At 55.3% G+C, this 24,857-nt stretch overlaps 1 protein-coding gene across 1 annotated transcript in view; it reads right to left on the bottom strand.

Annotated features, from left to right (window-relative positions):
- Positions 1 to 24,473, bottom strand: part of CHD3 (chromodomain helicase DNA binding protein 3) — a 90,234-nt gene extending 65,761 nt beyond the window's left edge. The window contains exons 1-16 of the mRNA XM_073654798.1: positions 24,467 to 24,473; positions 24,090 to 24,409; positions 23,889 to 24,010; positions 20,106 to 20,344; positions 19,703 to 19,827; positions 18,058 to 18,205; positions 17,720 to 17,904; positions 16,374 to 16,604; positions 15,935 to 16,138; positions 15,466 to 15,671; positions 5,636 to 5,767; positions 4,252 to 4,351; positions 3,976 to 4,167; positions 2,588 to 2,788; positions 2,373 to 2,510; positions 2,148 to 2,269 (exon numbers count right to left, since the gene is read on the bottom strand). Of these exons, the coding sequence (XP_073510899.1) occupies positions 2,148 to 2,269; positions 2,373 to 2,510; positions 2,588 to 2,788; positions 3,976 to 4,167; positions 4,252 to 4,351; positions 5,636 to 5,767; positions 15,466 to 15,671; positions 15,935 to 16,138; positions 16,374 to 16,604; positions 17,720 to 17,904; positions 18,058 to 18,205; positions 19,703 to 19,827; positions 20,106 to 20,344; positions 23,889 to 24,010; positions 24,090 to 24,409; positions 24,467 to 24,473 (2,672 nt within the window). The remainder of the gene's footprint in view (positions 1 to 2,147; positions 2,270 to 2,372; positions 2,511 to 2,587; positions 2,789 to 3,975; positions 4,168 to 4,251; positions 4,352 to 5,635; positions 5,768 to 15,465; positions 15,672 to 15,934; positions 16,139 to 16,373; positions 16,605 to 17,719; positions 17,905 to 18,057; positions 18,206 to 19,702; positions 19,828 to 20,105; positions 20,345 to 23,888; positions 24,011 to 24,089; positions 24,410 to 24,466) is intronic.
- Between the last annotated feature and the right edge of the window lie 384 nt (positions 24,474 to 24,857).

Genomic DNA, 24,857 nt, shown 5'->3' with positions numbered 1-24,857 from the left:
ATCTATAATAATAACTCTGTACAAGCAGCTATGTGCTCCTCTAGAATAATAACTCTGTACAAGCAGCTATATCCTCATATATAATAATAACTCTGTACAAGCAGCTATGTCCTCATCTAGAAGATTAACTCTGCACAAGCAACTATGTCCTCCTCTAGAATAATAACTCTGTACAAGCAGCTATGTCCTCCTCTAGAATAATAACTCTGTACAAGCAGCTATGTCCTCATCTATAATAATAATTCTGTACAAGCAGCTATGTCCTCATCTATAATAATAATTCTGTACAAGCAGCTATGTCCTCCTCTAGAAGATTAACGCTATACAAGCAGCTATGTCCTCCTCTAGAATAATAACTCTGTACAAGCAGCTATGTCCTCCTCTAGATTAACTCTGTACAAACAGCTATGTACTCCTCTGGAAGATTAACTCTGTAAAAGCAGATATGTCCTCCTCTAGAATAATAACTCTGCACAAGCAGTTATGTCCTCATCTATAATAATAACTCTGTACAAGCAGCTATGTCCTCATCTATAATAATAACTCTGTACAAGCAGCTATGTTCTCATCTAGAATAATAACTCTGCACAAGCAGCTATGTCCTCCTCTAGAATAATAACTCAGTACAAGCAGCTATGTCCTCCTCTAGAAGATTAACTCTGTACAAGCAGCTATGTCCTCCTCTAGAAGATTAACTCTGTACAAGCAGCTATGTCCTCTTCTGGAATAATAACTCTGTACAAGCAGCTATGTCCTCCTCTAGAAGATTAACACTTGTACAAGCAGCTGTGTCCTCATCTATAATAATAACTCTGTACAAGCAGCTATGTCCTCCTCTAGAAGATTAATGCTATACAGGCAGCTATGTCCTCCTCTAGAATAATAACTCAGTACAAGCAGCTATGTCCTCCTCTAGAAGATTAACTCTGTACAAGCAGCTATGTCCTCTAGAAGATTAACTCTGTACAAGCAGCTATGTCCTCCTCTAGAAGATTAACTCTGCACAAGCAGCTATGTCCTCTTCTGGAATAATAACTCTGTACAAGCAGCTATGTCCTCCTCTAGAAGATTAACCCTTGTACAAGCAGCTATGTCCTCATCTATAATAATAACTCTGTACAAGCAGCTATGTCCTCCTCTAGAAGATTAATGCTATACAGGCAGCTATGTCCTCCTCTAGAATAATAACTCTGTACAAGCAGCTATGTCCTCCTCTAGAAGATTAACGCTATACAAGCAGCTGTGTCCTCATCTATAATAATAACTCTGTACAAGCAGCTATGTCCTCCTCTAGAAGATTAATGCTATACAGGCAGCTATGTCCTCCTCTAGAATAATAACTCTGTACAAGCAGCTATGTCCTCCTCTAGAAGATTAACGCTATACAAGCAGCTGTGTCCTCATCTATAATAATAACTCTGTACAAGCAGCTATGTCGTCATCTAGAAGGTTAACCCTTGTACAAGCATCTCCTCTTGCCAATTAACTAGCTGTATGCTACTTTATTAGCTGGGCTGCATAACACACATGGACATCATATCACATGGTTGAGAAATAAAAATATTTCGGTCCCCAGCTGGAGGGGAGGAAAAAAGTTCTCTCTGCTAAAAAATGAAAGTACCCTAAACCTTGAGTCCCTGTAATTCTGAGATAAATCATCAGATTTGATAATGAAATGTATTTGAGAAAAGTGTTAGAACTTCATCCTCTGTCACTTTTTATGTTCATCTCAAAACGAAAATGACACGTTTAAGACATTCACTTGCCATAAGTTTATTTATGTATTTTTTTTTTTTACTTGGTGTAAATTCTGCTGTTCTTCTAAATCCGGAGTAGCTTTTCTTTTGTTCCTGCTCCTCGCCCCATTCCTGAGATATAACATCTTTTTCCCTGTATGTAAAATCCAGCCTTTTTTAAACCAAGTGGATGTGGTCTCCTTCTTGACAAACACACCCAGTTGGCTAAGAAGCTTAGATTTAAATACAATGAAGAGTTGGCCATCTCTCAGGAACAGAGAGGCGCAGCAACAAAAGAATAACAACGCCGAATTCAGGAGAACAACCAGGTAAACAAAATACATACATTTTGGCAAGCGACAGGTACCCTTTAAAGAACGGCCAGTATCAAAAATCTCTTGTAATACGCACTTGAATCGCTCCGGGGTAAGGAAGTTGAGAAGATGGAAGAGTTCCTCCAGGTTGTTCTGCAGAGGGGTTCCAGTGAGGAGCAGCTTGTAATCAATCTGGTATCCATTGAGCACCCGGAAAAACTGCAAATAGTAAGATATACTGTAAGACATCCATCCTGCCGTTTTAAGCCCCCATTTACGAATCTGCTGACTACTTCCTTGCCACGACTCCCACCATACGCACCTTCGACTGGTTGTTCTTGAGACGATGAGCCTCGTCCACCACCAGACAGGCCCAACGTATGGATCCTAAGGCAGCCTGATCGATGGTGACCAGCTCGTATGAGGTGAGAAGAACGTGAAACTTCACTTGAGCCTGAGCCTGGAAGGGTTAAACAAAGGGATAAATAATATAGCAAGGAAGCGAGTACATGAAAAATGAGGTGACACACGACTCACCTTCATCTTGAAGGCCTTCTTCCCACCCTTCATCACGTTATCCTGGTAGGAGAATTCGTTCTCTCGGATGACGGCCCGACTGTCCTTGTCCCCGGTATAGGTCACCACGTAGAAGCCGGGGGCCCACATCTGAAACTCGCGCTCCCAGTTTATGATTGTAGATAGTGGGGCGCTAACAAGGAAAGGGCCCCTCGTATGTCCCTGTGAAGAAGAGAAACTCCTAAGCTCCACCATTCATCAAACAAGGCCTTACACCAGAGGTGGACATACTGCGGCCCCCGGGGGGTGGGGTGCAATGATGATCTATGTGGCCCCCCAATCCATCAGGACACAGGCGTGCTTGTCTAAAGGTGATAATAGACAAAAAACGTCCTACTGATGCAGAGAATGGTGAGGAGTCATTGTACAGCGGCTCCAGTCTCTATTCTGAGGCTGGTGCTTATAGGGGGACACGGTGAGGCCGGTACTGTTATAGGGGGACACAGTGAGGCCGGTACTGTTATTGAGGGACACAGTGAGGCTGGTACTGTTATAGAGGGACACAGTGAGGCCGGTACTGTTATAGGGGGACACAGTGAGGCCGGTACTGTTATAGGGGGACACGGTGAGGCCGGTACTGTTATAGGGGGACACAGTGAGGCCGGTACTGTTATAGGGGGACACGGTGAGGCCGGTACTGTTATAGGGGGACACAGTGAGGCCGGTACTGTTATAGGGGGACAGTGAGGCTGGTACTGTTATAGGGGCACACAGTGATGCTGGTACTGTTATAGGGGGACACAGTGAGGCCGGTACTGTTATAGGGGCACACAGTGATGCTGGTACTGTTATAGAGGGACAGTGAGGCTGGTACTGTTATAGGGGGACAGTGAGGCTGGTACTGTTTATAGGGGGACATAGTGTGACTGGTACTATTATAGGGGGCAAAGAGTGGCTGGTACTGTTGATGGGGACACTGTGAAGCTGGTACTGTTATACGCGGACACAGTGAGGCCGGTACTGTTATGGGGGATTCCTCTTCTGAATTGTCCGGGAAAAGGTAATCTGTACATGTGAGGGTTATGAAAACTGCAAAAGTGTGTACAACTCTCACTTCTCTCCCCACAGAGAGGCAAAAACGAGGTCAGAGGACCCCCAATCACCCAATATAGAGGTCTCAGAAATGTAAACTGCTCGGCAGCCGTACAATCAGAAACTGTGGCTCTGGGACGAGGAACGTTGCCTTATACATTATGTCATGCTGGGATACAGAGCTGAACCGGTCCGGTCCTTTACTCCCCCTTTACGTTTAGTGTCTGGCCTCTCAGATTAAAGGGGTATTAAAGATCACGTAAAACACATGGCATTTCGCTGACATCCGGGACCCTCATTAATGCCAGACATCTTACCTCTTTGTAGAGAGAATATAAGAACACGATGGTCTGTATGGTTTTCCCCAGGCCCATCTCATCGGCCAAGATGGTGTCTGTGCCTTGTGCCCAGGAGAACCGCAACCAGTTCAGCCCCTCCAGCTGGTACATATGAAGAGTGCCCCCCGTAGAGGAGACGAACGGCGGCTGCGTTTCGTATTTCACGGTGGGCTGCGAGAAGAAGAGAAGAGGGGTCACGTATGATGGACTGTTACGTGAACGCCGCAGACGCCCCCCGCCGCCGGCCATACTCACATCAGTGGTGGGGGATCTGGGGATGTCCTCCATGTACGATTCTTTTGGGATCCTCTTGAATTTTGCAGGACAGGAGTTGCTCTCACCCATGGTCAGTTCTCTGGAGGGAGAGGAAATCAGGACGCACATTAACCCCTCAACAACTTGTGACGCACATATACACTGTGTACGTCGCGGGCTCAGGAGCTGCCATCTTGCTCCTCAGTTGCACTATATACTGCAATACCGGATAGTAGGTTCAAGTCCCTCCCTGGACGGGGACCCAAAAAGGGCAAGTAAAAATGTATTTAACAAATATGTAAATTCACTGTCGCTTACCCCATGTGCAGGGCATTGCTGTAGCTTGGGTATCCTTGGTTACGACCACTCATATTGTGACAGCTAGTTAGTTAGTTGCTAGTGGTCGTAACCTAAGCTACTGCAATGCCCTGCACATGGGGTAAGCGACAAAGCAAATCAGAAGAACTTTTACAGACATATTTTTTTTAATTTTTGCATGGGAAAAGGGAGTGGTTTACAGGGGGTATTTCCATCTACAAGATCCTATCCCAATATGTAGTAGGTATAATAATAATATTAGCAAATACTTCCAATTAGAAATGTAGTATAGTTCTTCTGGTTAGCTATGTCACTTACCCCATGTGCAGGGCATTGCAGTAGCTTAGGTATCCATGGTTCCGACCACTAACAACTAAGTAACTGTCACTATATGAGTGGCCGTAACAGAGTGTACCTAAGCTACTACAATGTCCTCCACATGGGTAACCGACATAGCTAATCAGAAGAACTATACTACATTTTTAATTGGAGGTATTTGGTAATATTATTATTATTCTTACACCTACTACATATTGGGATAGGATCTTGGAGATGGAAATACCCCTTTAAACCACTTCCTTTTCCCCATGCAAAAATAAAACAAAATGGAAAGAAAATATGTCTGTAAAAGTTCGACCTATCAAAATATAAAATTATTTAAATAGTACAAAAAAAGAGAATGGCAGAACTGTCCTTTTTTGGTCATCCCCATCAAAAAATGCAACATAAAGTGATCAAAACATCTATCAATAAAGATGACAGCTCACCACACAAAAAAAAAAAACAAGCTGGCACTGCTCGAAAAAGACAAGACACAGATCTCTAAAAATGGAGACAAACACATTTTTTTTTTAAGAAGTTCATAAGTTTTTTTTAACCAATATAATAGTTTTTTTAAATACAATATAAGTTTGTTATCACTATACAATAATAAAAAAAAAGTTATGACTCTAGAAAAAAAAAAGAAGAAAGAGTAAAAAAAAATACAAAAAAAACCCCCACCAAGTTTTGAAAGGGTTCATTTATTTATCCGGACTCCCGTAGGCCCTCTTGCCCCCTGGGGTACCTGTGTCTCCAGTACATCTGTTTGTGGTAATTGTAGTCCGGTAGTTTCATGGTGTCCTCCTCCCATGTTGACTGATCATAGGAAAGGTCTCTCCACTTCACCAGGTAGCGGTACGTCCCCTTCTTGTCCAAGCTGCCAAAGGAACATATTCACTTCTATGATACACTGCACTACTCTGGGAGAGGGGGGCAGACTCTGGGAGAGGGGGCAGACTCTGGGAGAGGGGGCAGACTCTGGGAGAGGGGGGCAGACACAGGGAGAGGGGGCAGACTCTGGGAGAGGGGGCAGACTCTGGGAGAGGGGGGCAGACTCTGGGAGAGGGGGGCAGACTCTGGGAGAGGGGGCAGACACAGGGAGAGGGGGGCAGACTCTGGGAGAGGGGGACAGACTCTGGGAGAGGGGGGCAGACTCTGGGAGAGGGGGCAGACTCTGGGAGAGGGGGGCAGACTCTGGGAGAGGGGGGCAGACTCTGGGAGAGGGGGCAGACTCTGGGAGAGGGGGCAGACTCTGGGAGAGGGGGGCAGACTCTGGGAGAGGGGGGCAGACTCTGGGAGAGGGGGGCAGACTCTGGGAGAGGGGGCAGACTCTGGGAGAGGGGGGCAGACTCTGGGAGACGGGGCAGACTCTGGGAGACGGGGCAGACTCTGGGAGACGGGGCAGACTCTGGGAGAGGGGGCAGACTCTGGGAGAGGGGGCAGACTCTGGGAGAGGGGGGCAGACTCTGGGAGAGGGGGGCAGACTCTGGGAGAGGGGGGCAGACTCTGGGAGAGGGGGCAGACTCTGGGAGAGGGGGGCAGACTCTGGGAGAGGGGGGCAGACTCTGGGAGAGGGGGGCAGACACAGGGAGAGGGGGGCAGACACAGGGAGAGGGGGGCAGACACAGGGAGAGGGGGGCAGACACAGGGAGAGGGGGGCAGACACAGGGAGAGGGGGGCAGACACAGGGAGAGGGGGGCAGACACAGGGAGAGGGGGCAGACTCTGGGAGAGGGGGGCAGACTCTGGGAGAGGGGGGCAGACTCTGGGAGAGGGGGGCAGACTCTGGGAGAGGGGGGCAGACTCTGGGAGAGGGGGGCAGACTCTGGGAGAGGGGGCAGACTCTGGGAGAGGGGGGCAGACACAGGGAGAGGGGGCAGACACAGGGAGAGGGGGCAGACACAGGGAGAGGGGGGCAGACTCTGGGAGAGGGGGGCAGACTCTGGGAGAGGGGGGCAGACTCTGGGAGAGGGGGGCAGACTCTGGGAGACGGGGCAGACTCTGGGAGACGGGGCAGACTCTGGGAGACGGGGCAGACTCTGGGAGAGGGGGCAGACTCTGGGAGAGGGGGGCAGACTCTGGGAGAGGGGGGCAGACTCTGGGAGAGGGGGCAGACTCTGGGAGAGGGGGCAGACTCTGAGAGAGGGGGCAGACTCTGGGAGAGGGGGCAGACTCTGGGAGAGGGGGGCAGACTCTGGGAGAGGGGGGCAGACTCTGGGAGAGGGGGCAGACTCTGGGAGAGGGGGGCAGACTCTGGGAGAGGGGGGCAGACTCTGGGAGAGGGGGGCAGACTCTGGGAGAGGGGGCAGACACAGGGAGAGGGGGGCAGACTCTGGGAGAGGGGGACAGACTCTGGGAGAGGGGGGCAGACTCTGGGAGAGGGGGCAGACTCTGGGAGAGGGGGGCAGACTCTGGGAGAGGGGGGCAGACTCTGGGAGAGGGGGCAGACTCTGGGAGAGGGGGCAGACTCTGGGAGAGGGGGGCAGACTCTGGGAGAGGGGGGCAGACTCTGGGAGAGGGGGGCAGACTCTGGGAGAGGGGGCAGACTCTGGGAGAGGGGGGCAGACTCTGGGAGACGGGGCAGACTCTGGGAGACGGGGCAGACTCTGGGAGACGGGGCAGACTCTGGGAGAGGGGGCAGACTCTGGGAGAGGGGGCAGACTCTGGGAGAGGGGGGCAGACTCTGGGAGAGGGGGGCAGACTCTGGGAGAGGGGGGCAGACTCTGGGAGAGGGGGCAGACTCTGGGAGAGGGGGGCAGACTCTGGGAGAGGGGGGCAGACTCTGGGAGAGGGGGGCAGACACAGGGAGAGGGGGGCAGACACAGGGAGAGGGGGGCAGACACAGGGAGAGGGGGGCAGACACAGGGAGAGGGGGGCAGACACAGGGAGAGGGGGGCAGACACAGGGAGAGGGGGGCAGACACAGGGAGAGGGGGCAGACTCTGGGAGAGGGGGGCAGACTCTGGGAGAGGGGGGCAGACTCTGGGAGAGGGGGGCAGACTCTGGGAGAGGGGGGCAGACTCTGGGAGAGGGGGGCAGACTCTGGGAGAGGGGGCAGACTCTGGGAGAGGGGGGCAGACACAGGGAGAGGGGGCAGACACAGGGAGAGGGGGCAGACACAGGGAGAGGGGGGCAGACTCTGGGAGAGGGGGGCAGACTCTGGGAGAGGGGGGCAGACTCTGGGAGAGGGGGGCAGACTCTGGGAGACGGGGCAGACTCTGGGAGACGGGGCAGACTCTGGGAGACGGGGCAGACTCTGGGAGAGGGGGCAGACTCTGGGAGAGGGGGGCAGACTCTGGGAGAGGGGGGCAGACTCTGGGAGAGGGGGCAGACTCTGGGAGAGGGGGCAGACTCTGAGAGAGGGGGCAGACTCTGGGAGAGGGGGCAGACTCTGGGAGAGGGGGCAGACTCTGGGAGAGGGGGGCAGACTCTGGGAGAGGGGGGCAGACTCTGGGAGAGGGGGGCAGACTCTGGGAGAGGGGGGCAGACTCTGGGAGAGGGGGGCAGACTCTGGGAGAGGGGGCAGACTCTGGGAGAGGGGGCAGACTCTGGGAGAGGGGGCAGACTCTGGGAGAGGGGGGCAGACTCTGGGAGAGGGGGGCAGACTCTGGGAGAGGGGGCAGACACAGGGAGAGGGGAGCAGACACAGGGAGAGGGGGCAGACACAGGGAGAGGGGGGCAGACTCTGGGAGAGGGGGGCAGACTCTGGGAGAGGGGGGCAGACTCTGGGAGAGGGGGGCAGACTCTGGGAGAGGGGGGCAGACTCTGGGAGAGGGGGGCAGACTCTGGGAGAGGGGGGCAGACTCTGGGAGAGGGGGCAGACTCTGGGAGAGGGGGGCAGACACAGGGAGAGGGGGCAGACACAGGGAGAGGGGGCAGACTCTGGGAGAGGGGGGCAGACTCTGGGAGAGGGGGGCAGACTCTGGGAGAGGGGGCAGACTCTGGGAGAGGGGGCAGACTCTGGGAGAGGGGGCAGAATCTGGGAGAGGGGGCAGACACAGGGAGAGGGGGGCAGACACAGGGAGAGGGGGGCAGACACAGGGAGAGGGGGGCAGACAAAGGGAGAGGGGGGCAGACTCTGGGAGAGGGGGCAGACACAGGGAGAGGGGGCAGACTCTGGGAGAGGGGAGCAGACTCTGGGAGAGGGGGGCAGACTCTGGGAGAGGGGGCAGACTCTGGGAGAGGGGGCAGACTCTGGGAGAGGGGGCAGACACAGGGAGAGGGGGGCAGACACAGGGAGAGGGGGGCAGACACAGGGAGAGGGGGGCAGACACAGGGAGAGTGGGGCAGACACAGGGAGAGTGGGGCAGACACAGGGAGAGGAGGGCAGACTCTGGGAGAGGGGGCAGACTCTGGGAGAGGGGGCAGACTCTGGGAGAGGGGGCAGACTCTGGGAGAGGGGGCAGACTCTGGGAGAGGGGGGCAGACTCTGGGAGAGGGGGGCAGACTCTGGGAGAGGGGGAAGACTCTGGGAGAGGGGGGCAGACTCTGGGAGAGGGGGGCAGACTCTGGGAGAGGGGGGCAGACTCTGGGAGAGGGGGGCAGACTCTGGGAGAGGGGGGCAGACACAGGGAGAGGGGGGCAGACACAGGGAGAGGGGGGCAGACTCTGGGAGAGGGGGGCAGACTCTGGGAGAGGGGGCAGACTCTGGGAGAGGGGAGCAGACTCTGGGAGAGGGGAGCAGACTCTGGGAGAGGGGGCAGACACAGGGAGAGGGGGCAGACTCTGGGAGAGGGGAGCAGACACAGGGAGAGGGGAGCAGACTCTGGGAGAGGGGGCAGACTCTGGGAGAGGGGGCAGACTCTGGGAGACGGGGCAGACTCTGGGAGACGGGGCAGACTCTGGGAGACGGGGCAGACTCTGGGAGACGGGGCAGACTCTGGGAGACGGGGCAGACTCTGGGAGACGGGGCAGACTCTGGGAGACGGGGCAGACTCTGGGAGAGGGGGGCAGACTCTGAGAGAGGGGGCAGACTCTGAGAGAGGGGGCAGACTCTGAGAGAGGGGGCAGACTCTGAGAGAGGGGGCAGACTCTGGGAGAGGGGGGCAGACTCTGAGAGAGGGGGCAGACTCTGGGAGAGGGGGCAGACTCTGGGAGAGGGGGCAGACTCTGGGAGAGGGGGCAGACTCTGGGAGAGGGGGCAGACTCTGGGAGAGGGGGCAGACTCTGGGAGAGGGGGCAGACTCTGGGAGAGGGGGGCAGACTCTGAGAGAGGGGGCAGACTCTGGGAGAGGGGGCAGACTCTGAGAGAGGGGGCAGACTCTGAGAGAGGGGGCAGACTCTGGGAGAGGGGGCAGACTCTGGGAGAGGGGGGCAGACTCTGAGAGAGGGGGCAGACTCTGAGAGACGGGGGCAGACTCTGGGAGAGGGGGCAGACTCTGGGAGAGGGGGCAGACTCTGGGAGAGGGGGGCAGACTCTGGGAGAGGGGGGCAGACTCTGGGAGAGGGGGGCAGACTCTGGGAGAGGGGGGCAGACTCTGGGAGAGGGGGGCAGACTCTGGGAGAGGGGGCAGACTCTGCGAGAGGGGGGCAGACTCTGCGAGAGGGGGGCAGACTCTGCGAGAGGGGGGCAGACTCTGGGAGAGGGGGGCAGACTCTGGGAGAGGGGGCAGACTCTGGGAGAGGGGGCAGACACAGGGAGAGGGTGGCAGACTCTGGGAGAGGGGGCAGACTCTGGGAGAGGGGGGCAGACTCTGGGAGAGGGGGGCAGACTCTGGGAGAGGGGGCAGACACAGGGAGAGGGGGGCAGACTCTGAGAGAGGGGGGCAGACTCTGAGAGAGGGGGGCAGACACAGGGAGAGGGGGGCAGACTCTGAGAGAGGGGGGCAGACACAGGGAGAGGGGGCAGACACAGGGAGAGGGGGCAGCCTCTGGGAGAGGGGGCAGACACAGGGAGAGGGGGGCAGACTCTGGGAGAGGGGGGCAGACTCTGGGAGAGGGGGGCAGACTCTGGGAGAGGGGGGCAGACTCTGGGAGAGGGGGGCAGACTCTGGGAGAGGGGGGCAGACTCTGAGAGAGGGGGCAGACTCTGGGAGAGGGGGGCAGACTCTGGGAGAGGGGGCAGACTCTGGGAGAGGGGGGCAGACTCTGGGAGAGGGGGGCAGACTCTGAGAGAGGGGGGCAGACTCTGAGAGAGGGGGCAGACTCTGGGAGACGGGGGCAGACTCTGGGAGAGGGGGCAGACTCTGGGAGAGGGGGGCAGACACAGGGAGAGGGGGGCAGACTCTGGGAGAGGGGGGCAGACTCTGGGAGAGGGGGGCAGACTCTGGGAGAGGGGGCAGACTCTGGGAGAGGGGGCAGACTCTGCGAGAGGGGGGCAGACTCTGCGAGAGGGGGGCAGACTCTGCGAGAGGGGGGCAGACTCTGCGAGAGGGGGGCAGACTCTGCGAGAGGGGGGCAGACTCTGCGAGAGGGGGGCAGACTCTGGGAGAGGGGGCAGACTCTGGGAGAGGGGGCAGACTCTGGGAGAGGGGGCAGACTCTGGGAGAGGGGGCAGACACAGGGAGAGGGGGGCAGACTCTGGGAGAGGGGGGCAGACTCTGGGAGAGGGGAGCAGACACAGGGAGAGGGGGCAGACTCTGGGAGAGGGGGCAGACTCTGGGAGAGGGGGCAGACACAGGGAGAGGGGGGCAGACTCTGGGAGAGGGGGGCAGACTCTGGGAGAGGGGGGCAGACTCTGGGAGAGGGGGCAGACACAGGGAGAGGGGGGCAGACTCTGGGAGAGGGGGCAGACTCTGAGAGAGGGGGGCAGACTCTGGGAGAGGGGGCAGACTCTGGGAGAGGGGGGCAGACTCTGGGAGAGGGGGCAGACTCTGGGAGAGGGGGGCAGACTCTGGGAGAGGGGGCAGACTCTGGGAGAGGGGGGCAGACTCTGGGAGAGGGGGGCAGACTCTGGGAGAGGGGGGCAGACTCTGGGAGAGGGGGGCAGACTCTGGGAGAGGGGGGCAGACTCTGGGAGAGGGGGGCAGACTCTGGGAGAGGGGGGCAGACTCTGGGAGAGGGGGGCAGACACAGGGAGAGGGGGGCAGACTCAGGGAGAGGGGGGCAGACACAGGGAGAGGGGGGCAGACACAGGGAGAGGGGGGCAGACACAGGGAGAGGGGGGCAGACACAGGGAGAGGGGGGCAGACACAGGGAGAGGGGGGCAGACACAGGGAGAGGGGGGCAGACACAGGGAGAGGGGGGCAGACTCTGGGAGAGGGGAGCAGACTCTGGGAGAGGGGAGCAGACTCTGGGAGAGGGGAGCAGACTCTGGGAGAGGGGGGCAGACTCTGGGAGAGGGGGGCAGACTCTGGGAGAGGGGGGCAGACTCTGGGAGAGGGGGGCAGACTCTGGGAGAGGGGGGCAGACTCTGGGAGAGGGGGGCAGACTCTGGGAGAGGGGGGCAGACTCTGGGAGAGGGGGGCAGACTCTGGGAGAGGGGGCAGACACAGGGAGAGGGGAGCAGACTCTGGGAGAGGGGGGCAGACTCTGGGAGAGGGGGGCAGACTCTGGGAGAGGGGGGCAGACTCTGGGAGAGGGGGCAGACACAGGGAGAGGGGAGCAGACTCTGGGAGACGGGGGCAGACTCTGGGAGACGGGGGCAGACTCTGGGAGAGGGGGCAGACTCTGGGAGAGGGGGGCAGACTCTGGGAGAGGGGGGCAGACTCTGGGAGAGGGGGGCAGACTCTGGGAGACGGGGGCAGACTCTGGGAGACGGGGGCAGACTCTGGGAGACGGGGGCAGACTCTGGGAGACGGGGGCAGACTCTGGGAGACGGGGGCAGACTCTGGGAGAGGGGGGCAGACTCTGAGAGGGGGGCAGACTCTGGGAGACGGGGGCAGACTCTGGGAGACGGGGGCAGACTCTGGGAGACGGGGGCAGACTCTGGGAGACGGGGGCAGACTCTGGGAGACGGGGGCAGACTCTGGGAGACGGGGGCAGACTCTGGGAGACGGGGGCAGACTCTGGGAGACGGGGGCAGACTCTGAGAGGGGGGCAGACTCTGAGAGGGGGGCAGACTCTGGGAGAGGGGGCAGACTCTGGGAGAGGGGGCAGACTCTGGGAGAGGGGGCAGACTCTGGGAGAGGGGGCAGACTCTGGGAGAGGGGGGCAGACTCTGGGAGAGGGGGGCAGACTCTGGGAGAGGGGGCAGACTCTGGGAGAGGGGGCAGACACAGGGAGAGGGGGGCAGACACAGGGAGAGGGGGGCAGACTCTGAGAGAGGGGGGCAGACTCTGGGAGAGGGGGGCAGACTCTGGGAGAGGGGGGCAGACACAGGGAGAGGGGGGCAGACACAGGGAGAGGGGAGCAGACTCTGGGAGAGGGGGGCAGACTCTGGGAGAGGGGGGCAGACTCTGGGAGAGGGGGGCAGACTCTGGGAGAGGGGGGCAGACACAGGGAGAGGGGGCAGACACAGGGAGAGGGGGCAGACACAGGGAGAGGGGGCAGACTCTGGGAGAGGGGGGCAGACTCTGGGAGAGGGAGCAGACTCTGGGAGAGGGGGGCAGACTCTGGGAGAGGGGGGCAGACTCTGAGAGAGGGGGGCAGACTCTGAGAGAGGGGGGCAGACACAGGGAGAGGGGGCAGACACAGGGAGAGGGGGCAGACACAGGGAGAGGGGGCAGACACAGGGAGAGGGGGCAGACACAGGGAGAGGGGGCAGACTCTGGGAGAGGGAGCAGACTCTGGGAGAGGGGGCAGACTCTGAGAGAGGGGGGCAGACTCTGAGAGAGGGGGGCAGACACAGGGAGAGGGGGCAGACACAGGGAGAGGGGGCAGACACAGGGAGAGGGGGCAGACTCTGGGAGAGGGGGCAGACTCTGGGAGAGGGGGCAGACTCTGGGAGAGGGGGGCAGACTCTGGGAGAGGGGGGCAGACTCTGGGAGAGGGGGGCAGACTCTGGGAGAGGGGGGCAGACTCTGGGAGAGGGGGCAGACTCTGGGAGAGGGGGGCAGACTCTGGGAGAGGGGGGCAGACTCTGGGAGAGGGGGGCAGACTCTGGGAGAGGGGGGCAGACTCTGGGAGAGGGGGGCAGACTCTGGGAGAGGGGGGCAGACTCTGGGAGAGGGGGGCAGACTCTGGGAGAGGGGGGCAGACTCTGGGAGAGGGGGCAGACTCTGGGAGAGGGGGGCAGACTCTGGGAGAGGGGGCAGACTCTGAGAGGGGGGCAGACTCTGAGAGGGGGGCAGACTCTGAGAGGGGGGCAGACTCTGAGAGAGGGGGCAGACACAGGGAGAGGGGGGCAGACTCTGAGAGAGGGGGCAGACTCTGAGAGAGGGGGGCAGACTCAGAGAGGGGGGCAGACTCTGGGAGAGGGGGGCAGACTCTGGGAGAGGGGGCAGACTCTGGGAGAGGGGGGCAGACTCTGGGAGAGGGGGCAGACACAGGGAGAGGGGGGCAGACACAGGGAGAGGGGGGCAGACTCTGGGAGAGGGGGCAGACTCTGGGAGAGGGGGCAGACTCTGGGAGAGGGGGCAGACTCTGGGAGAGGGGGCAGACTCTGGGAGACGGGGGCAGACTCTGGGAGACGGGGGCAGACTCTGGGAGACGGGGGCAGACTCTGGGAGACGGGGGCAGACTCTGGGAGACGGGGGCAGACTCTGGGAGACGGGGGCAGACTCTGGGAGACGGGGGCAGACTCTGGGAGAGGGGGGCAGACTCTGGGAGAGGGGGGCAGACTCTGGGAGAGGGGGCAGACTCTGGGAGAGGGGGCAGACTCTGGGAGAGGGGGGCAGACTCTGGGAGAGGGGGGCAGACTCTGGGAGAGGGGGCAGACTCTGGGAGAGGGGGGCAGACTCTGGGAGAGGGGGCAGACTCTGGGAGAGGGGGGCAGACTCTAGGAGAGGGGGGCAGACTCTGGGAGAGGGGGGCAGACTCTGGGAGAGGGGGGCAGACTCTGGGAGAGGGGGGCAGACTCTGGGAGAGGGGGCAGACTCTGGGAGAGGGGGCAGACTCTGGGAGAGGGGGGCAGACTCTGGGAGAGGGGGCAGACTCTGGGAGAGGGGGGCAGCCTCTGGGAGAGGGGGGCAGACTCTGGGAGAGGGGGGCAGACTCAGAGAGGGGGCAGACTCAGAGAGGGGGCAGACTCTGGGAGAGGGGGCAGACTCTGGGAGAGGGGGCAGACTCTGGGAGAGGGGGCAGACTCTGGGAGAGGGGGCAGACTCTGGGAGAGGGGGCAGACTCTGGGAGAGGGGGGCAGACTCTGGGAGAGGGGAGCAGACTCTGGGAGAGGGGGCAGACTCTGGGAGAGGGGGGCAGACTCTGGGAAAGGGGGCAGACTCTGGGAGAGGGGGCAGACTCTGGGAGAGGGGGGCAGACTCTGGGAGAGGGGGGCAGACTCTGGGAGAGGGGGGCAGACTCTGGGAGAGGGGGCAGCCTCTGGGAGAGGGGGGCAGACTCTGGGGCCTTCAGTATCATTACCATCCATCAGCACAATAATAATGGCATTGTGGGTGAAGAATAAAGTGACAGGGTGTGCCTTCTCTCTCTAACCGTTTAGATGCTGTAGTCTCTATTGACTGTAGCATCTAAAAGGTTAAACTGGCACAGTCCATGTACGGAGCAGGCTGAAGTGGCCCTCTCCCTTCCCCCCACACCTGTGGTTGATAATCCTCTGTAGGGACATCCACTCCGGTTTGATCCCGTATCTATAAAACCTCTCCTCCATGTCGGAGTATTCGGCATCTTTGTTCTTCTCGCTCTTCCCCTCATCCTCTCCCGAGCCGTAATCGAAAGGCGGTGGCTCGTCCATATCGTTTTTCCGCTGGAAGTTGCGGTACATGACAGTGTGGAATATCTCCAGCTGAAAAAAAGTAGAGGAGGTTACATGAATACAGTAAAATAGAAGATCGTGGGGGAGGAGGGAGATGCAGCTGGAGCTTCTCGCTCTGTGATTCCATGACTGGATGCTGTGAGAGGGGAGGAAGAGGAGGAGCAGAAGTCGGGAAATTATATGAAACTAAGAGTAGACATCACGCTGGGCATAGTCTGGTTGTCAAGTTTTATTATACCCTGTTGTTTTCTAGGATCAACCTAAAAGCGGTAGGATCATGAAAACAGACAGACCTGGAGCTCCGTGATCCAGCAGCAATGCCAGTAGGACATCCCTGCCCACTTCACAAAGAACTCTCTCTCCGACCTCCCCTGCAGGCTCCTGGGCGGCTCCAGATCTGAAGCAGGAGCAGGTAGCTCAGGAGGCGAGACTCCTTCTGGAGGAACCCCCCAGCGCCAGTGCAGGATCTTCTGGACCCGACCTTTTAGCCTTGGGCACTGCAGATCAAAAGAAGAACACCGAGTGAAGCACACATGGCGACCAGGATGAAAAGAAGGTGGTGCCCTATAACCTCCTCATTTCACCCCGTAATCACTAAGTCATATTTTAGATTTTGACTCACTTAGTGTGGATGTGTAAGGCTTGGTTTAATGTTTTCAGCTAGACTGCAGAACAGTTTATTATGGGCAAAGCTACACCCAATACAACCGTCTCGCCCGAGGAAATTCTTACCGTACATCGCGGGCATAGCCATTCCCCGTGCGGGATGTCGGGCAGCGGAGGGTTGAGGCAGTGGATGTGGTAGGAGGACACACAGGCATCGCAGCACAGCAGCTCTCCTCCATCCTTACACACCCGGCAGAACTCCATGTGGTCGTCTTCTTCCTCCCGCCTATCTCGCCTGCGTTCCTCCAGCTCTTCCTCCTCCAGCTCCTTGGCTTCCCATTGGACTCCCTCTTTCTCCTGGGACATATTAATGGTTTCCACTTTATGTTCAGCTGTTACTAGTGCAGTTGCTAGGCCTCAGTTCACATTTAGTTTTCACTATTTGAAAGCGTTCCCCTTTCGCATATGGTCCGACTTTAATACAGTGTTCTTATTTAGGGCAGATAGAGTTACATCATATAATTATGGCCACCTGCAGGAACCACTAGGGGGAGCTGAGGAGCTTACTGAAGACAGGCTTATTAAAGGGAGCATGCAGTGAGCTCCCCCTAGTGGCAGAAATAAGATCGTCATTAAACCACAGTTGTGTAAAGAGGAGCAGCGGATTTGCAGCTCTGTATGAATTAAAATAAAAAGCTCCAACCCCTTAAAAAAAAATATATATATAAAGAAATTAACTCTTTTTGGAACTGTCAGACCGGCAAAAGTACAATCTATCAAAATATTTAATTATTTAGCCACAAACAAATGCCAGAATTGCCATTATTTTGGTCGTGTTATAAAAAAAATCAACAATTGAAAAAAAAAAAAGTAAAGTATTAATATATTTTAATTTAAAAAAAATATTAACTTTTTTTTTTTTTTAATGACTTAAAATCTGAAAAATCATTTTAAAAAGATTTGAGATGTTCCACTTTTCAAACACTAGAGGGAGCAGCTGCAGAAATCTGGTGTAGAGCTAGCTCGCATTACGACTGCTGTAAATGTGGGCGGGGTCTGCTCATGTGTGTGTGTGATGTCACTCATCTCCTTCCCCTTCTGGCCATTTGCAAAAGGTTAAGAGAGGATGAAGTTTAGGATCACAGTGCGGAGCCATTACTGGTGACTGTAAAATGATACCGAAATGTGGACAGTGTCACCGAGGACGGTCGACAGCACCGATTCTGTTACTTGGTGCTTCTCACTGTATCCCGTGCTGGGGTTAGATACAGGGCTCAGCATAGTGTTTCACACACGATGGGATGAGATACATGGCTCAGCTCATTCAGTGTAAAGCCTCATGTAGATGTCAGTAATGCAGGGACGTCTGAATGAGGCTTTACCTCGTCTTTCTGACAGGTTCCCTTTAACCTTTTATAACTGCCTGCGGCGGGAAGAGGGGCGGAAGAATGGCCGTCACCGCTGTCACTTACACAATGGGGGCAGCTCCAGTTGCCCTGGGGGGCTCGCTCTAATTCTGGCTCTAGGCACACCAGGTGATAAGCCCGGGGACACGTGTCGCACAGGATGATCTCACCACCTTGCTGGCAGACCTCGCAGTAGTCCTGGTGGTCAGTTTCGTAGCCCTCTCCCGCAGAGATCCCTTCCTCCACGACAACTAAAAATGAAAAAAAAAAAAAACGAGAAAGTAAGAAGTTTCTGGACTGACAATGCGCCGGCGGCTGCATCTGTCTTATGGCCACACTCACGGGCCGTTCTCGCTGCCTTATGTTTCGCCGTCTGCCGGCGGCTTCCTCTCTGGTTCTCTCACCTCTCCATGTTTTACCTTTCTTCTTCTTTTTCCCGGCCGGCCTCCCTCGCTTTCTCTTTACTCGTCCTGAGCTGTCTGACGGGGCGGAGGAGCTGTGGACGCTGGAGTTCTCCAGGTCGGACACTTCGGGGTGCTCCATCTCCTCGCTCTGCGGAGACACAGTGACACCAAAGGACTGAATTATTAGGGTCTGGTCAGAGGTATGAATTACTTTTAGGGGTCTAGGTCTCATGGAATTTTATGGATCGGATTTATTTTGGAGGTCTGCTCTGGGCTCCAAACAAATTTCAGGGGTCTAGTCTGGGGCCAGAATTTATTTTAGGGGTTTTCTCCTGGATCTCAATTTTATGGGTCGGGACAAAAGTCTGAATAATTTTAGGGATCGGGTCTGGAGACTGAATACATTTTAGGGGTCTGGTCTTGGATCTCATTAATTTTTAAGTATCTGAATTATTTTAGTGGTCTGATCTGGGGTCCGAGGTTTGGTTTTAACGGTCTGATAAATTTTAAGAGTTGGTTTGGGGCCAGAATTAATTTTAGGGGTATGGTCTTGGGGTCTCATTAAATTTTACGGATCTGAATTATTTTGGAGGTTTATTCTGGGCTCCAAATTAATTTCAAGGGTCTGGCGTCCGACTAATATTAGAGGTCTGGGGGGCTCTTACCTGGGACCTTAGTAATTTTGAGCTACTGAATAATTTAAGGGATCCGGTCGGAGGACTGAATTACTTTCAGGGATCTGGTCTTGGGTCTAATTTTCAGTATCTGAATTATTTTTAGGGTCTGGTCTGGGCTTCAAACTAATTTTTGGGGTCTGGTCTGGAGAGTACACAAATTATAGAGGTGTCGTTTGGGGTCTAATGAATTTTAGGGGTCACAATTAAAGGGGTATTTCCATCTACAAGATCCTATCCCAATATGTAATAGGTGTAATAATAATAATAATATTATCAAATACTTCCAATTAGAAATGTAGTATAGTTCTTCTGATTAGCTATGTCGCTTACCCATGTGCAAGACATTGCAGTAGCTTAGGTATCCTTTGTTACGACCACTCATATAGTGACAGTTACTTACTTGTTAGTGGTCGTAACCATGGATACCTAAGCTACTGCAATGCCTTGCACATGGGGTAAGTGACATAGGAAATCAGAAGAACTATACTACATTTCTAATTGGAAGTATTTGCTAATATTATTATTATACCTACTACACATTGGGATAGGAGCTTGGCGATGGGAATACCCCTTTAACTTTAGGGGTCTTTTCTGTGGCTTTAGTTAATCTTAGGGGCGTTTGCCTACAATATTAATCTTTTTAGTGGTCTGGTCAAGGGCCTGATTAAGTTTTGGGGTCTGGTCTGAGTTCTAAATAATTTTATGGATCCGGTGTATGGTCCGAATAATTTCGGGCTGGGTTAGTCTGGGGACCAAATTAAATTTAGGGGTCCGAGCTTGGATCACGTTAAATCTAGAAATCTGAATTATTTTAGGGGGTCTGATCTGGGTTACAAACCAACCTTAGGGATCTGATAAATTCTGAGGTCTGATTAATTTTGGGGACTGATATTGGGGCAGAATTAATTTTAGGCATAATGAGTAGGATCCTAATCATTTTAGTGGTCAGGGGGTCTGATTAATTTTACCGAGCTGCCAGCTTTCCTCTTCACTCCACCCAGTTTAATCTTCAGCAGGGTCATTTTCTTTTTGCCGGGTTTCCTCTTGGGCTCGGACATCCGGGTGCTCTTGTATGGCTTCTTATGCCCTGGACCTGGGACAGAAATAATAGTGAGTGGATGATATGGCGAGTATGAGGTGGCAATGCTCTGCAGGGATGGGCACTGATGCTGCAGGGATGGGCACTGATGCTGCAGGGATGGGCACTGATGCTGCAGGGATGGGCACTGATGCTGCAGGGATGGGCACTGATGCTGCAGGGATGGGCACTGATGCTGCAGGGATGGGCACTGATGCTGCAGGAATGGGCACTGATGCTGCAGGAATGGGCACTGATGCTGCAGGGATGGGCACTGATGCTGCAGGGCTCACCCTTGCCCTCCTTGGTCTTGGCTCGGCGGATTGGCACTGCCTGGGGAACGCTGGCAGAAGCGGGGAGGGTGACGGTCACTTGCTCGGCCACCGCTGCTGCAGCTGCTGCCGCCGCCGCTGCCACTGCTGCAGGCGATGACTTGAAAGGGTTGTTGGCACTAAATTCTCGCCACTTGGCACCCAGAATGGTCATCATCTTGGACATTGGGATTTTGGGGTTCTTCTTGGCAATGAGAGGCCTAAAGGTGACAGTGACAAAAAGCCATGGGTCTATCCCAGTGGTTATAAGGCGACATAAAGCAGGGAGTTAGAAGCCAATGACATCCAGAGAGTGAGAAAGACAGAAGCCACAAAGCAAGATCCTGCTGCAAAGCAAAGTAGACAGAAGCAAGATGTACACCGGAGACCCACTGTGCAGACACACAAAGTGACAGAACGAAGGTCAGCATAAGCCCCTCTCACTAAAGGGTAACAAATATAAAGAGAAGTCTGCGCTGCCCGCTGCAAGGTGACACAATGATACAGACATAGACGGTCTGGAGGTCAGCCCCACCCATGCAGAGCGTCACAGACAGACAGGAGATGTGAGTCTCCTCCCCCTGCAGGGTGATACAGATAGGAGGAGCTATGAGTCTCCTCCCCCTGCTGGGTGATACAGATAGGAGGAGCTATGAGTCTCCTTCCCCTGCAGGGTGATACAGATAGGAGGAGCTATGAGTCTCCTTCCCCTGCAGGGTGCTACAGATAGGAGGAGCTATGAGTCTCCTTCCCCTGCAGGGTGATACAGATAGGAGGAGCTATGAGTCTCCTCCCCCTGCTGGGTGATACAGATAGGAGGAGCTATGAGTCTCCTTCCCCTGCAGGGTGCTACAGATAGGAGGAGCTATGAGTCTCCTTCCCCTGCAGGGTGCTACAGATAGGAGGAGCTATGAGTCTCCTTCCCCTGCAGGGTGCTACAGATAGGAGGAGCTATGAGTCTCCTTCCCCTGCAGGGTGCTACAGATAGGAGGAGCTATGAGTCTCCTTCCCCTGCAGGGTGATACAGATAGGAGGAGCTATGAGTCTCCTCCCTCTGCAGGGTGATACAGATAGGAGGAGCTATGAGTCTCCTTCCCCTGCAGGGTGATACAGATAGGAGGAGCTATGAGTCTCCTCCCCCTGCTGGGTGATACAGATAGGAGGAGCTATGAGTCTCCTCCCCCTGCTGGGTGATACAGATAGGAGGAGCTATGAGTCTCCTTCCCCTGCAGGGTGCTACAGATAGGAGGAGCTATGAGTCTCCTTCCCCTGCAGGGTGATACAGATAGGAGGAGCTATGAGTCTCCTCCCCCTGCTGGGTGATACAGATAGGAGGAGCTATGAGTCTCCTTCCCCTGCAGGGTGCTACAGATAGGAGGAGCTATGAGTCTCCTTCCCCTGCAGGGTGCTACAGATAGGAGGAGCTATGAGTCTCCTTCCCCTGCAGGGTGATACAGATAGGAGGAGCTATGAGTCTCCTTCCCCTGCAGGGTGATACAGATAGGAGGAGCTATGAGTCTCCTTCCCCTGCAGGGTGATACAGATAGGAGGAGCTATGAGTCTCCTCCCCCTGCAGGGTGATACAGATAGGAGGAGCTATGAGTCTCCTTCCCCTGCAGGGTGATACAGATAGGAGCTATGAGTCTCCTCCCCCTGCTGGGTGATACAGATAGGAGGAGCTATGAGTCTCCTTCCCCTGCAGGGTGCTACAGATAGGAGGAGCTATGAGTCTCCTTCCCCTGCAGGGTGATACAGATAGGAGGAGCTATGAGTCTCCTTCCCCTGCAGGGTGATACAGATAGGAGGAGCTATGAGTCTCCTTCCCCTGCAGGGTGATACAGATAGGAGGAGCTATGAGTCTCCTTCCCCTGCAGGGTGATACAGATAGGAGGAGCTATGAGTCTCCTTCCCCTGCAGGGTGATACAAATAGGAGGAGCTATGAGTCTCCTTCCCCTGCAGGGTGATACAGATAGGAGGAGCTATAAGTCTCCTTCCCCTGCAGGGTGATAAAGATAGGAGGAGCTATGAGTCTCCTTCCTCTGCAGGGTGATACAGATAGGAGGAGCTATGAGTCTCCTTCCCCTGCAGGGTGATACAGATAGGAGGAGCTATGAGTCTCCTTCCCCTGCAGGGTGATACAGATAGGAGGAGCTATGAGTCTCCACCTACTGCAGGGTGATACAGATAGGAGGAGCTATGAGTCTCCTTCCCCTGCAGGGTGATACAGATAGGAAGAGGTATGAGTCTCCTCCCCCTGTAGGGTGATACAGAGAGGAGGAGCTATGAGTCTCCTCCCCTGCAGGGTGATACAGATAGGAAGAGGTATGAGTCTCCTCCCCCTGCAGGGTGATACAGATAGGAGGAGCTATGAGTCTCCTTCCCCTGCAGGGTGATACAGATAGGAGGAGCTATGAGTCTCCTTCCCCTGCAGGGTGATACAGATAGGGGGAACTATAAGTCTCCTTCCCCTGCAGGGTGATAAAGATAGGAGGAGCTATGAGTCTCCTTCCTCTGCAGGGTGATACAGATAGGAGGAGCTATGAGTCTCCTTCCCCTGCAGGGTGATACAGATAGGAGGAGCTATGAGTCTCCTTCCCCTGCAGGGTGATACAGATAGGAGGAGCTATGAGTCTCCTTCCCCTGCAGGGTGATACAGATATGAGGAGCTATGAGTCTCCTTTCCCTGCAGGGTGATACAGATAGGAGGAGCTATGAGTCTCCTTCCCCTGCAGGGTGATACAGATAGGTGGAGCTATGAGTCTCCACCTCCTGCAGGGTGATACAGATAGGAGGAGCTATGAGTCTCCTCCCCTGCAGGGTGATACAGATAGGAAGAGGTATGAGTCTCCTCCCCCTGCAGGGTGATACAGAGAGGAGGAGCTATGAGTCTCCTCCCCTGCAGGGTGATACAGATAGGAGGAGCTATGAGTCTCCTTCCCCTGCAGGGTGATACAGATAGGAGGAGCTATGAGTCTCCTCCCCCTGCAGGGTGATAAAGAGAGGAGGAGCTATGAGTCTCCTCCCCCTGCAGGGTGATACAGATAGGAGGAGCTATGAGTCTCCTCCCCCTGCAGGGTGATACAGATAGGAGGTATGAGTCTCCTCCCCCTGCAGGGTGATACAGATAGGAGGAGCTATGAGTCTCCTCCCCCTGCAGGGTGATACAGATAGGAGGAGCTATGAGTCTCCTCCCCCTGCAGGGTGATACAGATAGGAGGAGCTGTGAGTCTTCTCCCCCTGCAGGGAAATACAGATAGGAGGAGCTATGAGTCTCCTTCCCCTGCAGGATGGTACAGATAGGAGGAGCTATGAGTCTCCTTCCCCTGCAGGGTGATACAGATAGGAGGAGCTATGAGTCTCCTTCCCCTGCAGGGTGATACAGATAGGAGGAGCTATGAGTCTCCTCCCCCTGCAGGGTGATACAGATAGGAGGAGCTATGAGTCTCCTTCCCCTGCAGGGTGATACAGATAGGAGGAGCTATGAGTCTCCTCCCCCTGCAGGGTGATACAGATAGGAGGAGCTATGAGTCTCCTTCCCCTGCAGGATGGTACAGATAGGAGGAGCTAGGAGTCTCCTCTCCCTGCAGAGTGATACAGATAGGAGCTATTAGTCTCCTCCCCCAGCAGGGTGATACAGACAGACTGAAGCTACAGGTTTGCTCCTCCTCCAGTAGGGTGAAGCAGTGACAGACAGAAGGGCAGTGTGCTTCCCTGGGGGGTTATGGAGACACATACATACAAGCGCCGCACGGTGAGCACAGTACCTCATGAACTGGCTAAAGGCTTTGTAGTTTGTTAGGGTGTGATAATCGTCATCTGTAAAAACATGATCAACGTCCTCCAAGCCCCAGCTGGCCAGCAGCACCGCGGAGGACTTCTGCTCTACCTGAGAGATAGGAGACACACGGGCAGTTGTTAGTGTACCGCGGTCACTATGCAGCCATCGTAGAGTTCTGGGAACAGACCTTGCGCTCTTCCACCACCTCCTCTTTCTTCCTCTTTTTGGTTTTCCTCTCTTTCTTTTCCTTGTGTTTCTTTTTTCTTTTCTTTCCCCCGGCTTCAACATCGCTATCCTGAGAGATGTGATCTCCGATCCCCTCGTCCCACTTAAGGTCGTCATCGCTTTCCTGAAAAGGTAGATAAAGGCGGAGAGGAAAAAGTTTTACTTTACCTTGTTCTGTATCTGTGTAGGGGAGGAAAAGCTGCAGGTAAGTGCAGGAAGGGAGAACATAACTCGTTACTGTCACATGCCTGCCTGTACAATCTTCCTGCCACCCTGGAGGAAAGGGAGGCAGAGGGGGTTACAGAAACTTTTCCTTATGTTATCACCCTCTCCACTTACCAGTCATTTCGATATTCAGGAATTTTTATGCATTTTTTACGCAGCTGTTGTGGTTGTTACAATGTATGATTGTAGGCAGGTCTGCATGGGATCCAATTTATTAAAACAACTTTGTAACTATGGATGGATGGGTGGAAGTTAGCTTAAAGGGAGACGGTCACCTGGTTTTTGTTACATAATCTGAAAGCAGCATGATGTAGGGGCAGACACCCTTATTCCGGTGATGTATCACTTACTGGGTTGCTTGCTGCCGTTTTGACAAAATCACTGTTTTCTCTGCTGCAGATTTAGCAGTTCTCTGAATGCTGAGCTCTGTGCAGCCCCGCCCACAGCACTGATTGGCTGCTTTCTGTGTACACTGTCAAAAAGCTACCAATCAGTGGTGGGGGCG

The sequence above is a fragment of the Phyllobates terribilis genome, unplaced genomic scaffold (genome assembly GCF_046119375.1).
Source record: "Phyllobates terribilis strain yellow unplaced genomic scaffold, ASM4611937v1 Scaffold_11__3_contigs__length_659146591, whole genome shotgun sequence".
Taxonomy (NCBI): domain Eukaryota; kingdom Metazoa; phylum Chordata; class Amphibia; order Anura; family Dendrobatidae; genus Phyllobates; species Phyllobates terribilis.
The sequence above is the reverse complement of the archived record's forward strand: the minus strand, read 5'-3'. Positions and strand labels throughout refer to the sequence as shown.